The sequence below is a fragment of the Mobula hypostoma genome, chromosome 21 (assembly GCF_963921235.1).
Source record: "Mobula hypostoma chromosome 21, sMobHyp1.1, whole genome shotgun sequence".
In the NCBI taxonomy this organism is placed as follows: Eukaryota; Metazoa; Chordata; class Chondrichthyes; order Myliobatiformes; family Myliobatidae; genus Mobula; species Mobula hypostoma.
Genome location: NC_086117.1, coordinates 27944502 through 27961115, shown reverse-complemented (window position 1 = coordinate 27961115; position 16614 = coordinate 27944502). Strand labels below are relative to the sequence as shown.

The 16614-nt window shown below is 46.6% G+C and overlaps 1 protein-coding gene across 2 annotated transcripts in view; it reads left to right on the top strand.

The window, feature by feature from the left end:
* col5a1 (procollagen, type V, alpha 1) overlaps positions 1–16614 on the top strand; it is a 325186-nt gene that overhangs the window by 218117 nt on the left and 90455 nt on the right. For both annotated transcript variants that reach the window (XM_063073758.1, XM_063073757.1), the window contains exons 17-20: positions 1175–1228; positions 1386–1439; positions 8056–8109; positions 8222–8266. In XM_063073758.1, coding sequence (XP_062929828.1) covers positions 1175–1228; positions 1386–1439; positions 8056–8109; positions 8222–8266 — 207 coding nt within the window. The remainder of the gene's footprint in view (positions 1–1174; positions 1229–1385; positions 1440–8055; positions 8110–8221; positions 8267–16614) is intronic.

The following is a 16614-nucleotide window of genomic DNA, read 5'->3' as shown; positions in this document are numbered from 1 at the left end:
TCTCGGGGGAGGAGGGAGAGGGTTGGTGGGTTGAGGAGGGGGAAGGAGAGGGTTGGTGGGATGAGGAGGGGAGGGAGAGTTGGTGGGGCAAGGAGGAGGAGAGGAAGGTTCGGGGGTCTCGGGGAGGAGGGAGAGGGTTGGTGGGGCGAGGAGGAGGAGGGATAGAGTCGGGAGCGCTGGGAGAGGAGGGGAGGGTCGGTGGGATGAGGAGGAGGAGGGAAAGGGTCAGGGCAAGGAGAAGGAGAAGGAGAAGGGAGAGGGATGGTGGGGTGGGGTGGGTGGAGGAGGGAGAGGGTCAGTGGGCCAAGAAGTGGGACAGAGAGGGTCCGTGGGGTGATGAGGAGAAAGGGTTGAGGGTGAAGGGGAGGGGATCGACAGGGCAGCAGAAGAAAACTTCCTGTTTCTCACTGAGCTGAGCTGTCATGTGTAGAAGATGCAACCGGGCAGCCGGGGGGGGGGGGGAGTGGAGTTAAACTTATTCAAAGTTAACTTTCAATACGGAACTGGATAAATATTTGTAAAGGAGGAACGTGGAGCTGTTTTTGGGGAGGGAGTTGAGTGGGAGAAAACAATGAATTGGTGAGAAACTCAATGGGCTGAATGGCCTCCTGCGCTATGGAATTCGATGGATGCAGGTTACAGCGGCAGGAGGACGGGGCCCCAGGTGAGCAAGGCTGCAGACCTGCTCCCCCTTACTTGAGCACAGGGCAGACCGTGGGGTGGTGGGGGGAGTGTTTGATAGAGTGGATAGAGAATCATCAAGATAGGAGGTCAGAACAAGGGAACACGACCTTTACGTTAGAGCTGGGAGCTGTTCAAGTTGCAGGGAGTTACTGACACCACAGAGGACAGCAGAAAATCAGGTTCACCAATCCCATCTTCCAATCTGAGTGTTTGCTTGGTTTAGTTAGTGTTTACAGAGCCACTGCACAATGTGTATTAGGATAAAGATTCACTCTGATCTAACTGAGGGGCCAGATACGTCCTCCAGAATCGAAGGTTCTGGGTCTGAGTCTGGAAGGGGTAAGCACTCAGCCATGTCTCTGATCTTGACCACGTTCAGTAACTTGTGGCCCAGCGCAAATCGCCCCTTCAGGAGGGTAGAGGCCTGAGGCTCGGGGAGCCTTGCGCAACGACTGGGAGGTTCCTGTGACGGACTTTTGCTTTGTTCCAGGGTCGACCAGGAACTGACGGAGCCAGAGGGATCCCAGGGACTACTGGACGAAAGGTAACCGCCGAGCAAGCAGCGGTCCCAGTCTCCCCGAGTGCCGTGTCGCATAACGTCCAGGACCACGGGCTGAGCCGCGTACTGCCCTACGGCGGCAGGCAAGACCGACCCCCTCCCCATCCCCTCCATCAAATTGAAACTCTTTCTTGGTTCGCAGGGTGACCGAGGATTCGATGGACTGCCTGGACTCCCGGGTGAGAAGGGCAGCAGAGTGAGTATTGTACATGACCATCAGAGATGCTGCAGGAGATGGGGAGAGGGTGGTGGGGGCGGAATGTACTTGAAACCGGAGCTGACGTTTGTTGAGGGGATGGGGTAGAGGCAGACTCAGTCCCTGCTGTAACTCCCTCCATCTTGTCTTCTCTCCCACCTGTTTAGTCAGCTCACCATCTGATTCCTTGTTCAAGCCTGAGGAATCCTCAAACCGCCAGACTGTAATGAAATCACCCGTCAGTGTGTGTCCATCAGTCCAGCCCTGCACTGAACTCACCTGCCTCCGGGAAGCTTCACGCCCCGTCTCATTTCTTTCGGTCTCCGTCTGAACACGGCTTGCTTCGAGGACGGACTGTGCTGGAGGCCTAAAGTATTTTCCACCTGTGTTCTTTGTTGCATTGCTACCTGTCCTGTCAGTGTGTTCTGAATTTCCCATCCCCCCCACCCCCCGAGCCATGCTGTTCCTCCCCAGCCACATTCCCTGTCCCCTTATCTAACAATCTCTTCACTTTGGGGACAAACCAGGGCAGCAACTGTAAAAGACTGACTCCCTCACCAACACACGCAGAATGCCGGAGGGAGTTAGCAGCCCAGGCAGCATGTGTGGAACAGAGTAAACAGTCGACGTTTCAGGCCGAGACCCTTCAGTAGGGCTGGGGGAAAAAAGACGAGGAGTCAAAGTTAGAAGGTGGGTGGAAGGGAGGAAGAAACACAAGGTGAGAGGTGAGACTGGGAGACGGGGTGGAGTGAAGTAAAGAGCTGGGAAGTGGATTGGTGAAAGAGATACAGGGCTGGAGAAGGGGCAATCTGATTGGAGAGGACAGAAGGCAGTGGAAGAAAGAAAAGGGGGAGGAGCACCAGAGGGAGGTGATGGGCAAGGAAGGAGATAAGGTGAGAGGGGGGAATGGTGAAGGTGGGGCATTACCAGAAGTTTGAGAAATCGATGTTCATGCCATCAGGTTGGAGGCTACACAGACGGAATATAAGGTGTTGTTCCTCCAACCTGAGTGTGGTCTCACTGCAATAGCAGAGGAGGCCATGGACTAACATGTCGGAATGGGAATGGGAAGTGGAATTAAAATGGGTGGCCACTGGGGGATCACGCTTTTTCTGGGGAAGGAGTCTCCCAATCTATGCCGGGTCTCAGCAATGTACAGGAGGCCACACTCGGAGCACCTGATACAGTAAATGACCCCAGCAGACTCACAGGTGAAGTGTTGCCCCACCTGGAAGGACTGTTTAGGGCCCTGGATGGCAGAGAGGGAGGAGGTGTAGGGCAAGGATCCTCCCTGATCCACTTGCAAGGGTAATTGCCAGGATGGAGGTCGGTGGGAGGGACGAATGGACAAGGGAGTCACATAGGGAGCGATCCCTGCGGAAAGGAGAGTAGGGGGAAAGGACAGATGTGCTTGGGGCTGGGATCCCATTTGAGATGACGGAAGTTGGGGAGAACTATGTGCTGGGCACAGAAGCTGCTGGAGTCGTAGGGGTGGTAGGTGAGGTGAGGGCAGATGTGCATGAAATAGAAGTGACGTGGTTGAGGGCAGTGTTGACGGTGGAGAAAGAGAAACCCCTTTCTTTGAAGAAGGAGGGCATCTAAATGATGGATGTGATTGGGAGCTGAATGTCCAAGGATGCACAGTGTATAGGAAAGATAGGAAGGTAGGTAAAGGGGGTGGCGTGGCCCTGATGGTAAGCAACGATATCAAATCACTAGAAAGAAGGGACATAGGATCAGAAGAGGTAGAATCCTTATGGGTAGAATTAAGAAATGGCAAGGGTAAAAAGACACTAATAGCAGTTATATACAGGCCTCCAAACAGCAGCCGGGATGTGGACTACAAGTTACAGCTGGAAATAGAAAAAGCGTGTCAGAAGGAAAATGTCAAGATAATTATGGGGGATTTTAATATGAAAGTGGATTGGGAAAGTCAGGAGGGTAATGGATCTCAGGAGAGTGAGTTTGTAGAATGCCTACAGGATGGCTTTTTGGAGCAGCTTGTCCAGAAGCCCACCAGGGGACCGGCTGTTTTGGATTGGGTGCTGTGTAACGAACCTGAGACGATTAGAGAGCTGGAGGTAATGGAACCCCTTGGAAGTAGTGATCATAATATGATTGAGTTCAGTTTCAAATTTGAAAAGGAGAAGCTGGTATCAGGTGTATCGATATTTCAGTGGGACAAAGGAAATTACAATGGTATGAGAGAGGAACTGGCCCAAGTTGATTGGAAAAGTAAGCTAAATGGAGGAACAGTAGAGTAGAATTGGATGAAATTCCTACAAGAAATAAGGAAAGTGCAGGAAAAATATATTCCAAGAAAAAAGAAAATCATGATTGGAAAAATGGCACAAATATGGCTACCGAGAGAGGTTATGGCTAAGAGACGGCGTACAAGGAAGCAAAAATTAGTGGGAAAACTGAGGACTGGAGGACTTTTAAAAACTTACAGAAGGAAACTAAGAAAATCATTAGGAAAGAAAAGATGAATTATGAAAGGAAGTTGGCAATTAACATAAAAAAGGATACTATGAGTTTTTTTTAAATATATGAAGAGTAAAAGAGTGACACAGGTAGATATAGGACCAATTGAAAATGATGCTGGAGAAATTATAATGGGTAATTGATGCACTATCAATTACTCCAAAAGACTGGAAGCAGAGTAAATACTGAAAGGCTTTTATTAACAGTAAATGGACCAACGTCCATGCTGAGTATCTGCCCTGGACTGAGGGAGGAGCAGTGACACAATCACCTTTATTTAGGGGTCTGTGGGAGGAGCAAAGAGATGGCAGAGGAACTAAATGAGTATTTTGCATCAGTCTTCACAGTGGAAGACATTAGCAACATACCTGATAGCCAGAGGCCTCAGGGAATAGAATTAGGTACAGTCAAGATTACTAGAGAGAAAGTGCTTGGGAAGCTAAATGGACTAAGAATAGATAAGTCTCCCAGACTGGATGAGGTGCACCCACGGGTTCTGAAGGAGGTGGCTTTGGAGATAGTGGAAGCATTGGAAATGACCTTCCAGGAATCAATAGACTCTGGCATGGTTCTGGAGGACTGGAAGGTCTCAAATGTAGTTCAGCTGTTTAAGAAAGGAGGGAGGCAGCAAGAAGAAAATTACAGACCTATTAGTCTGACATCGGCAGTTGGAAAGTTATTGGAGTCAATCCTCAAGGATGAGGTTATGAAATACCTCGAGGTCCATGACAAGATAGGCCCAAGCCAGCATGGTTTCAAGAAGGGAAGATCCTGCCTCACCTATTGGAATTTTTTGAGGTAATCTCAAATAAGATTGACAGGGGAGAGGCTGTGGATGTTGTGTATTTGGGTTTTCAAAAGGCCTTCGGTAAAGTGCCGCATATGAGGCTGCTTAATAAGATGAGAGCCCATGGAATTATAGGAAAGATATTGAAATGGGTGGAGCATTGGCTAATAGGCAGAAAGCAAAGGGTGGGAATAAAGGGATCCTATTCTGATTGGTTGCCGGTTACTAGTGGTGTTCCGCAGGGGTCGGTGTTGGGGCCGCTTCTTTTTACGATGTATATCGATGATTTAGATTATCGATTAAATGGTTTTGTGGCTAAGTTTGCGGATGACACCAAGATAGGTGGAGGAGCAGGAAGTGTTGAAGAAACGGAAAGGTTGCAGAGAGATTTGGTCAGTTTAAGAGAGTGAGCAAAGAAATGGCAGATGAGATACAATGTTGAGAAATGTACGGTTGTACATTTTGGAAGAAGAAATAATCGAGCAGATTATTATTTAGATGGGGAGAAAAGTCAAAAATCAGAAGTACAAAGGGGCTTGGGGGTCCTCGTGCAGGATACCCTAAAGGTTAACCACCAAGTTGGATCGGCGGTAGGGAAAGCGAATGCTATGTTGGCATTCATTTCAAGAGGAATAGTGTATAAGAGTAAGGAGGTGTTGATGAGGCTGTATGGGGCACTGGTGAGACCTCATTTGGAATACTGTGTGCAGTTTTGGGCCCCCTATCTTAGAAGGGATGTACTGAGATATCCCTTGGAGAGAGTTCAGAGAAGATTTACGAGGATGATTCCTGGAATGCAGGGGCTAACATATGAGGAGCGTTTGTTGGCTCTTGGACTGTATTCATTAGAGTATAGAAGAATGAGAGGGGATCTCATAGAAACATTTTGAATGTTGAAAGAGTTGGACAGAGTATATGTGGAAAGGCTGTTTCCCTTGGTGGGTGAATCCAGGACAAGAGGCCACAGTCTTAGAATTAGAGGGTACCCATTTAAAACAGAGATGAGGAGAAATTTTTTAGCCAGAGGATCATGGATTTATGGAATTCATTGCCACATACAGCTGTGGAGGCCCGATCATTGAGGGTGTTTAAGGAGAAGATTGATAGGTATCTAATTAGTCAGGGTATCAAGGGATATGGGGAAAAAGCCAGAAATTGGAACTAGATGGGAGAATAGTTTAGCTCATGGGTGGAGTGGCAGAGCAGACTGGATGGGCCGAATGGCCTACTTCTGCTCCTTTGTCTTGTGATCTCCTCATCCTGAGAGCAGATGCGGCAGAGACAGGAATTGAGAGAAGGGGGTGGTGTTTTTACAGGTAACAGGGTGGGAAGAGGTATACTCCAGGTACCTGTGAGAGTTAGGCGGTTTATAATAGGCATCAGTAGATAAGGTCTCGGCCCGAAACGTCAACTATGCTCTCGTCCATAGATGCTGCCTGGCCTGCTGATTTCCTCCAGCATTTTTTGTGTGCGTTGCTTGGATTTCTGGCATCTGCAGATTTTCTCTTGTTTGTGATTCCTTTGCCCTTGTCTTCTGCAGGGAGGAACCCCAGCTCTCCCAAATGGGTGATCTGTACCCAGAAAAATCACCACACCCTCCCTCATCCACAACCTGCCTGTCCGACTGTAACTTGGCAATTGTTCCTGGAGCTTTATTTCTTCAGTAAATCGAGGACAAAACAAACAACAACAAAATTCAAACTATATCCCTGTAGTTTCTGTGAATCTTCCCCCAAGGCTACACAAATTCTTTCTGCTTAAATTAAATCTTACCATGAAGTATTAGTGCAGCAACTTAATCCAGATTTCGGAAGAGTCACAGGCAAAAGCGCCATCTGCTGAGAATCTCCAGGATTGTAAAATTTATAATAAAGGGCCTCAGAAACTCAAAACAAAGGAATGATGGAGTGGCATAGGGGCACATGAGGACGGGTGACTGAGAACTCGATCCAGGAGGCACATCTTGTGGGGGAATGATGGTTAAAGATGCCGTAAGTTTAGGGAGAGCAATCTCAAACACAGAGCAGCTAACACCAGTGACAGAGTAGTTCACATCTACAAAAACAGCAGTAGGCCGCAAGCCTGCCAACTATTCAATGCGATCATGCTGATAATTGCTGGCCTCAGTTCTTCTCTGTTCCCCATAATCCTCAATTGCTCAACCTTTCAAGCATTTATCTTGCTCCAACTATAAATATATGCGATGATCCGGCCTCCACTACCCAAGGGAGCAGATAATTCCAGAGATTCACCACTAGGGTTGCCAACTTTCGCACTCCCAAATAAGGGACAAAAGTAGCAGTCAAATACGGGACACTTGTGGGACACCCGAGAAAGACTACCATGACCATGAAGCCTTGCGCGGGCACCTGTATGCTCATGCGTGACGTGCACATACATGACGTGCACATGCGTGTACGTGTTGATTTTTTTCCTACAAATCAGTTTTGGTTTAATCTTCCCGATTCTGTTAAAGTGAAACTACACTGTACATACATTATTTCTACTTTAAATAGGCTGTGTATTTATCATATCATTCCTACTTTCACTGTATGTTAGTGTTATTTTACGTTTTATGTGTTATTTGGGATGATTTGGTAGGTTATTTTTTGGGTCTGCGAACGCTCAAAAATTTTTCCCATAAAAATGAATGGTTATTGCTTCTTCGCTTTATGCCATTTCAGCATGAAATGTTTCATAGGAACGTTCTACCTTAGCGGGGGAAATACGGGACTAAGGCGGTCCCGTATGGGACAAACCAATTTAGCCCAATATAGAGGATGTCCCGGCTAATACGGGATAGTTGGCAACCCTATCCACCACCTTCAGTGAAAATAAATTTCTAGGCACCTCAGTCTTAAATGACTGGCCACTTATCTTGTAGTCGTGTCCCCTTGTTCAAGGCTCAATCGCTACTAAAAACCAAATCTAGGATGAGGAGAAGCCAGAACTGGAGAATGGAAATGATAGAAGATGATAAAGCTGGAAGAATTTCTAGAGAGAGGGACAGTCAAATAAGGCTGAGAACCTTAAAGCCAAGTTTGACTGGAGCAGGAACTAGTGCAGGGGTGTGAGCACATTAGGTAGATGTGGGAGGGGGTTGGGGGAGGTGGGTCAGGGTGTCACCATTGGAGGTGAGCTAATGAGAAGGATACAGGAAGATAAGGCATAAGTGAAAACTTAACAGACATTTCATCAGGATAGTGAGGCACAGAGAAAGTGCAAACAACAGGAAAGCACAGTGCTCAGTGTCAGAGCAGAGCAGTGAATAATGACTATTATAAATATTAACCCACAACCTGTGAGGGGTTAACTCACGGAGATCTGTCTGCTGTTTCTTCCCAGGGAGATGCGGGGCCTCAAGGACAACCTGGGCCATCGGGAGAGGATGGAGAGCGGGTGAGTGGAGGTGGACAGGGGGTTAATACAGACTCTGCTCCTGGGGCCATTCCCAGCAGCAACTAACCTCCAGATGTTGCCACTGACCGCAGCCTCTCATTGTCTGTTACAGGGGGATGATGGAGAAGTTGGCCCAAGAGGGTTACCCGGTGAACCAGTGAGTATAACAACACAAGAGGGTTATTCTGTGCAGTGTGGGATATATCAGTGTTTCACTGAGGGTGTGGGGTAAATCAGTGTTACACTGAGGGTGTGGGGTATATCAGTGTTACACTGAGGGTGTGGGGTAAATCAGTGTTACACTGAGGGGTGTGGGGTAAATCAGTGTTACACTGAGGGTGTGGGGTGTATCAGTGTTACACTGACGGGTGTGGGGTAAATCAGTGTAACACTGAGGGGGTGTGGGGTAAATCAGTGTTACACTGAGGGGGTGTGGGGTGTATCAGTGTTACACTGAGGGGTGTGGGGTGTATCAGTGTTACACTGAGGGTGTGGGGTAAATCAGTGTTACACTGAGGGGGTGTGGGGTGTATCAGTGTCACAGTGAGGGGTGTGGGGTATATCAGTGTTACACTGAGGGGTGTGGGGTGAATCAGTGTTACACTGAGGGTGTGTGGTATATCAGTGTTACACTGAGGGTGTGGGGTATATCAGTGTTACACTGAGGGTGTGGGGTACATCAGTGTTACACTGAGGGGTGTGGGGTGAATCAGTGTTACACTGAGGGTGTGGGGTAAATCAGTGTTACACTGAGGGTGTGTGGTATATCAGTGTTACACTGAGGGTGTGGGGTATATCAGTGTTACACTGAGGGGTGTGGGGTGAATCAGTGTTACACTGAGGGTGTGGGGTATCTCAGTGTTATACTGAGGGTGTGGGTTATATCAGTGTTACACTGAGGGGTGTGGGGTAAATCAGTGTTACACTGAGGGTGTGGGGTATATCAGTGTTACACTGAGGGGTGTGGGGTGAATCAGTGTTACACTGAGGGTGTGGGGTAAATCAGTGTTACACTGAGGGTGTGGGGTATCTCAGTGTTATACTGAGGGTGTGGGGTATATCAGTGTTACACTGAGGGGTGTGGGGTAAATCAGTGTTACACTGAGGGTGTGTGGTATATCAGTGTTACACTGAGGGTGTGGGGTATATCAGTGTTACACTGAGGGGTGTGGGGTAAATCAGTGTTACACTGAGGGGTGTGAGGGGTGTGGGGTTTATCAGTGTTACACTGAGGGTGTGGGGTAAATCAGTGTTACACTGAGGGGGTGTGGGGTGTATCAGTGTCACAGTGAGGGGTGTGGGGTATATCAGTGTTACACTGAGGGGTGTGGGGTGAATCAGTGTTACACTGAGGGTGTGTGGTATGGGGTGAATCAGTGTTACACTGAGGGTGTGGGGTAAATCAGTGTTACACTGAGGGTGTGTGGTATATCAGTGTTACACTGAGGGTGTGGGGTATATCAGTGTTACACTGAGGGGTGTGGGGTGAATCAGTGTTACACTGAGGGTGTGGGGTATCTCAGTGTTATACTGAGGGTGTGGGTTATATCAGTGTTACACTGAGGGGTGTGGGGTAAATCAGTGTTACACTGAGGGTGTGGGGTATATCAGTGTTACACTGAGGGGTGTGGGGTGAATCAGTGTTACACTGAGGGTGTGGGGTAAATCAGTGTTACACTGAGGGTGTGGGGTATATCAGTGTTACACTGAGGGGTGTGGGGTAAATCAGTGTTACACTGAGGGTGTGGGGTATCTCAGTGTTATACTGAGGGTGTGGGGTATATCAGTGTTACACTGAGGGGTGTGGGGTAAATCAGTGTTACACTGAGGGTGTGGGGTATATCAGTGTTACACTGAGGGTGTGGGGTAAATCAGTGTTACACTGAGGGGTGTGGGGTAAATCAGTGTTACACTGAGGTTGTGTGGTATATCAGTGTTACACTGAGGGTGTGGGGCGTATCAGTGTTACACTGAGGGTGTGGGGTGAATCAGTGTTACACTGAGGGTGTGTGGTATATCAGTGTTACACTGAGGGTGTGGGGTATATCAGTGTTACACTGAGGGTGTGGGGTAAATCAGTGTTACACTGAGGGTGTGGGGTATATCAGTGTTACACTGAGGGTGTGGGGTATATCAGTGTTACCCTGAGGGGATAGGGCATGTCAGTGTTACATTGACGGAGATGTTAGTGTGTTAATGGGGGCGGTGGGTTAAAGGAGGGTTTTGCAGCAGCTGGTTGATTTTGGGAATGCTGGCCTATTGAACGGTATTCCTGCAATATTGGCTTTTTGCTGGAATGCTCTGTGAGGTGTCCACATCTGCAGGCTGCCAACTGAACAACCAAGAGGGCAGCTGAGCGTCTGCTGAAGTTCAAATCTCAGCAACCGGATACAAATACAGCAACAAAGCTGGGTTACCTCATCGCAGACTGTGACCAGAATGCAGAGTCAAAATTGACGGGGCTGGTTCAGAATATTGGCTGTGAGCGCAGGACCAATATCAAACTGGATATCAATACGAACCTGCAGTTGGAGATTTTGCAATGGAATTACTGCAGAATATTTATAATTCATGGCCTGGAACTGGCATGTACAAATTTGGCACGGGAATTTTATTTCAAGCTTGGAAAGGGAATTCTGTGCAAAACCTGGAATGAGAATGTTGTGCAAAGTTTGGAATGAGAGCCCGAAACATGGGCAGGATTACAAGGCGTGGAACTACAGTGAACTTCAAAACTTGGATCAAGGACAATAGAGAAAAAACAAGCATTAACAAAGTACTGGATGCACTGTCAATAAAAGTGGGGTACAATGCCATGCACTGGACGTGCAAAGAGGTTGATTTTGAAATAGGCATTATGTCGAGCCTAGATTCAATGACTGTTGTTTTTCGAACCATCAGAAAGGAAAGGAAATGGAAGTACTTTGCAGTTCAGGCAGTACCTGTGGAGAAGCAACACTGAACTTTCATCAACATTGACAAATCTTCATGATAAAGCAAGCATATTTTATCCACAGCTCATGATGTGAGCTCTCCTATACTGGGGAGATCAGACACCAATCAGCTGGCTGCTCTGCAGAACACCTTTCCGTCTGCGTGTGAAGTTGAGCTTTTGGTTGTCCTGTGCATTAATGGTTCATCCCCCTCTGACTTCTGTAATGTCAGGCCGACATGAGTTCGAGGCATGGCACCTCTTCCTCTGACTAGACACGTTGCAACCCTCCGATCTTAACAATAAATTCAACAGTGTCAGAAAATCAGCATTTATGGAATTTAAATTTCTGATGTCCAGCATTCCTTCCTCTTCCTCTGGTAACTTTACATAATTTTTCTGTATTTGCTTCTTTCCAGGCTCATAATTTTCCTCCTTCTCCGTCCCAGTGCTTCACACTTCCACTCATCTCCTCTGCCACACACCTTCCCCTCAGTGCTCTTCTCTCTTCCCACTTCCAACTTCCTTTGCATCTTCGTCGAGCACCTCCGCACCATCCGCGACAAGTGGGACTTCCCGGTGGCCAGACATTTTAATTCCAGTTCCCATTCCCATTCCGACGTGTCAGTCTGTGACCTCCTCTGGTGCCAAGGTGAGCCCGTGCTCAGGATGGAGGAGCAACACCTTGTATTCTGTCTGGATACCCTCCAACCTGATAGTATGAATATCAATTACTCTTCCAGTGAACACAAATCCCCCTCCTCCCTTTATTCCTCACTTTGACCTTTTACTTCTTCTTGCCTGCCTATCACCTCCTCCTCTTTCTCCTATGGTCTACAGTCCTCACCTATCTCCTATCAGATTATTTCTTCTCAACCCTTGACCTTTCCCATCCCCCGGCTTCACCTATCACCTTCTAGCCAGCCCCTTTTCCTCCCCCCTTACCCCCCCACTGTTTAATTCAGGTGTTTCCTTGTTCACTCTCAGTCTTGATGAAGGGTCTCGGCTGGAAACGTCGACTGTTTACTCTTTTCCATAGATGCTGCCTGACCTGCTAAGTTCCTCCAGCAGTTTGTGTGTGTTGCTTTGGATCTCCAGCATCTTCGAGCTTGCTTTATCTAAAGCTTTTCCAGGTTGTATGAAAGTTTATTGACGTGAAATATCAACTTCTCTCTCCTCACCTTCTGTGTATGTTGCATTTTTTATTTTTTACCTCAGATTTACCTGGTTCTGCGTTATCTTGCATTTACTCAATTTAAGTTGTGCAACTCAGTACAAGGGGAGATAAGACATGGAAGCCCATACAAGGAGTATACCGGAGGGAGTTGGTAAAGATATGGTTATGTGTCTCTACTGATCAGTATTCCTTTCCCTGGCAAGTGGCCGATAACAGAGAGAAGGGGCTGCAGGTTGTTGGCTCCTTTTCTGGTTGGACATGACGAGATGGTGGTTTGATTTTCAGGTGGAATTACTCAATATTTGGATGGAAGATTGGACTGTTGATTCTGAATGGGATTGTTCAATTGGGACCAGGATTGCTTGAAGTTTTGCTGTATTGCATATTGGATGAGAATGCTCAGTTTCAGTAGGAGTTGCTTGATGTCTGGTGTGTTAGCTTTGTTAGGTATCAGGCAGGGATGTTTGATGTTGTGCCTGACTGACGTTGGTTGACTTTGTACAAATCTATGTGGGATGCTTGTTGCAAACTTGTCATTGTGGGTTGCATTGTTTAATCGCAGCTTGGACTGCCTGATTCCAGTTGGAGTCATTTGCTTCCGCTTGGGATTGTGTAATGCCGGGTGCAATTGTCCAACACAGGCCGGAATTTATTGACATTGTTCCTGATTGATACAAACCCATGTGGGAGTATGCAATGCTGGTTGGAAACATTGCATTGGGAGTTGAATAGTTTGTTTCCAATTAGGATTGACATGCATTGGGATTGTTTGTTGTCAGGCAGGATTATTTAATGATGGACTTGATTGTTTGGCACTGATGTTGTTTATTAGATGCTGGGTAGGATTGTTCCATGACTGGCATAATTGCTTACTGCTTTGATGACCTACTGGTGTGATACCAGGTGCTATTGTTTGACACGTTTTAGTTATTAGATTGTATGACACTCATTGGCTTTCTTGGAAGCCAATTTCGATCATTTGATGCCAGTTGAGTTACTTTGATGCCAGTGGGAATCTTCTCACTGCGTCCATCAGGATGAAGGTACAGGAGCCTCAGGACCCTTACCACCAAGTTCAGGAACAGTTATTACACCTCAGCCAAAAGGTTCTTGAACCATAGGATTTAACCTCACTCAGCTTCACTCGCCCCATCACTGAACTGTTCCCACAACCTATGGACTCACTTTCAAGGACTCTTCATCTCATGTTCTCGACATTTATTTCTTGTTTACTTGTCTGTTTGTTTGTTTATTTGCTTATTGAATGAATGAATCAATCATTCATTCATTCTTTTGTATTTGTCCAATTTGTTGTCTTTTGCACATCAGTTGTTTTTTTTTGGGTGCGGTCTTTCACTGATTCTATTGTGTTTCTTGGATCTACTGAGTATGCCCACAAGAAAATGAATCTCAGGGTTGTATATGGTGACATATATGTACTTTACTTCGAACTTACTTGTTGCTGGGAGATACTGTTTGATATCAGCTGGAATGTTCCTCACTGGGTGGTATTGCTTGTGTCGGTCATGTTGGTTTGATGTTGGGCGGGATTGTTTAATGACACTGGAATTGTGTGATATGTCCACTGCCAGCTAGGATTGTCTGATGCCAGCTGGGAAAGTTTGATGCCAGGTGGGACTGGTGGAAGCCATGTGTTTTATACCAGATGGGATTATTTGTGTTGTTTAGAATTATTTGATGGTGAGCTAATGTAATTGATGCCCAGCATTGTCGCCTGGTGCTGGGCAGGATTGATTTTGGCTGGAATTATACAAATCCATGTGGAATGTTTCAGAGAATGTTTCGTTCTGGATTCTTGAATTGCAGTTTGGATTAAATCCAGTTGGATTGATTAATAATGGATTTGAATCATTGGTGGTTTAGTTTATGATCTGTTGGCTGGGACTATATCTTGCTGGGTTGTGTAATTTGACGAGCATATTGATGTTGGCGAGGATTGTTCAATGGTGGTTTTAATCACTTGATGTATTGGTTTTGTGATTTGGCGCTGTTTGTGATTCATTGATGAAGATTGCAATTATCAGTATCGGTATTGGTTTATGTTTGTCACACACCAAGGAACAGTGAAAAGCTTGTTTTAGCAGCTGTTCATGCAGATCAGATCATTACACAGTTCATTGAGATAAAACAATAACTGTTGCGGAGAATGGGTGAACCCAGACGCAGGACACTGACACAGAGGTAGAATAATCTGACGAGTGTTTATTAATGGTTGCAGGGAAGGCCGAAGAGTGAGAATTAGGCAGAGGAAAGCTGAGGAATGAGCGAGGTTTGACCGGGAATCAAACCCGGGTCGCTGCGGTGAGAGCGCAGCGTTTAACCACTGAGCCAGCGGAGAGTGTCGGTGGGCGGCGGGACAAGGCAGAGCAGGGATGCAGACTAGGGTGTGAGCGTGGCTGGAGGAGAACGGCAGGCAGGAGGGTGAACGGGAAGGCAGGCAGCATGCAGTGCTCCTGTTAACACGGAGAGACAGAGTTAACACAGGTAAACAACAGCGCGGAAACAGAACTTAGAATACACAATTCTAAGCGGCCTAGAGCGTGAACAACCTCACTGGCTGAAGCAACGATCTGGTGATGAGTGGATGGAAAGCCGGGGTACTTACACTGCAGGTTAGATGAGATTCAGGATCGCCGCAATCAGAGGAGCCTGGGAGAAACACGGGGAAAAGGGAACTAGGAGAACATGAATAAATGGAAGGGACAGCCGGGACCGTGACAATAACAATGCAGAATAAAGTAAAAGCTACTGGAAAAGTTCAATGCAGGCAAATGATAAAATGTAAGATCTTAGCAAGTTAGATTGTGAGGCTAAATCCATCTTATCGTACAAGAGACTCTGGTAACGGTGGGATAGAATTTGTCCGTGAGCCTCCTGGTATGCACCTTTCGGGTTTTGCGTCTTTAGCTTGTTGGGAGAGGAGCGAAGAGAGGATGCATGGGCTGAGTGGGGTCTTAGATTATGCTCTTCTGGTATTTGAGGCCAGTTGAGATTTTGTGATTCTGGATGGGATTGTTTGCTGCCAGGTTAGAATGTATGATCGTAGGCACGCCGGATTGCTACCCGCTGGTATGTTAGATACCTGGTGGGTTGGTTCGTGGTGAGTGACTTTTCTGATGTAGCCGGTTGGGATTGTTTTGTTGCAAGGTGGGGGTTTTGTCATTCTGGGCGTGATTGTTGGATGCCCAGCTGGAATATTGGATGCCAGGCAAGATATTTTGTCAGTTGGAATTATTTGACAGTGGGTGGAGGAGCTTGGCACAGTAGAGACCATTTGATGCCACATGCCTGGTTAATGTTGGTTTGAATTGTACAAGTCCATGTGGGAACATGTGATCCTAGTTGGGATTATCTCATTCTGAGTTGGAAATTTTAATTCTAGCTTTAATTGTTTGATAATGCGTGGTATAATGTCTGGTGGGACTGTTTAATGTTGAATGGTATTGGGTGGAGTTGGCTGGGATGGATTCAGGCCATCCAGAATTGATTGTTTCTTATTACTTAAGATTGTTTGTCTCTGTATAGTATCATTTGATGGCAGGCCTGGTTGATACCATTTGGAATGGTTTGATGACACTTGTGCTAATCTGATGGTAGGTGGGAGTGGTTGTTGCAAGGGGGAACAGGGTTTGCATTGTGGGATTGTTTGGTGCTGGGCAGGAGCAGTTTGATGCTGTTTCAGACTATTGATGTTGACAAAGATAGTTAGATCTGGAGTGGGAGTTTTTTGAAGCTGAGCAGGAATGTTTAATTCTGTCTTTCTGATGCCACTTGGAATTGGTAGAAATCCAGGTGGATTTGTTTGGAAATCATTGGAATCATTTGTTGCCGGATGGAATTGCATGCTGTTGGGTGGGACTATCAGTTGCCAGCTAGGAATCTTCAATGTCAAGTGGAATTGTCTGATAATGAGCACGATCACTTAATGTTGGTCAGATTTATTCGATGCCAGTTGGAGAGTGCAGTACCATTTGGGATTGTCTGACGCCTAGGATGAGTTTGTTCAATACCAGGAAGATTGCCTATTGCCAGGCAGGTTTGAATATAGACATTTACAGCACATTACAGGCCCTTTGGCCCACAATGTTGTGCCAACCATGTAAACTACTCTAGAAACTACCTAGAATTTCCCGAGCACATAGCCCTCTATTTTTCTAAGCCTCATGTACCTATCTAAAAGTTTGGTTTAATGTGGGCAGGTTTATCAACAGTCATTTGGTATTTTTATGATGCCTGATGGGAATTGGTTTTGCAGGTTACACTTGTTTGACGATAGCTTGGTTAATTTGATAGTGGTTGGGATTTTTTTTTGCTGCCAGGCAGAATTTCTCGACGCCAGTTGGGACTCTTTGTTGCCAGACGGGAGAGTTTGAAG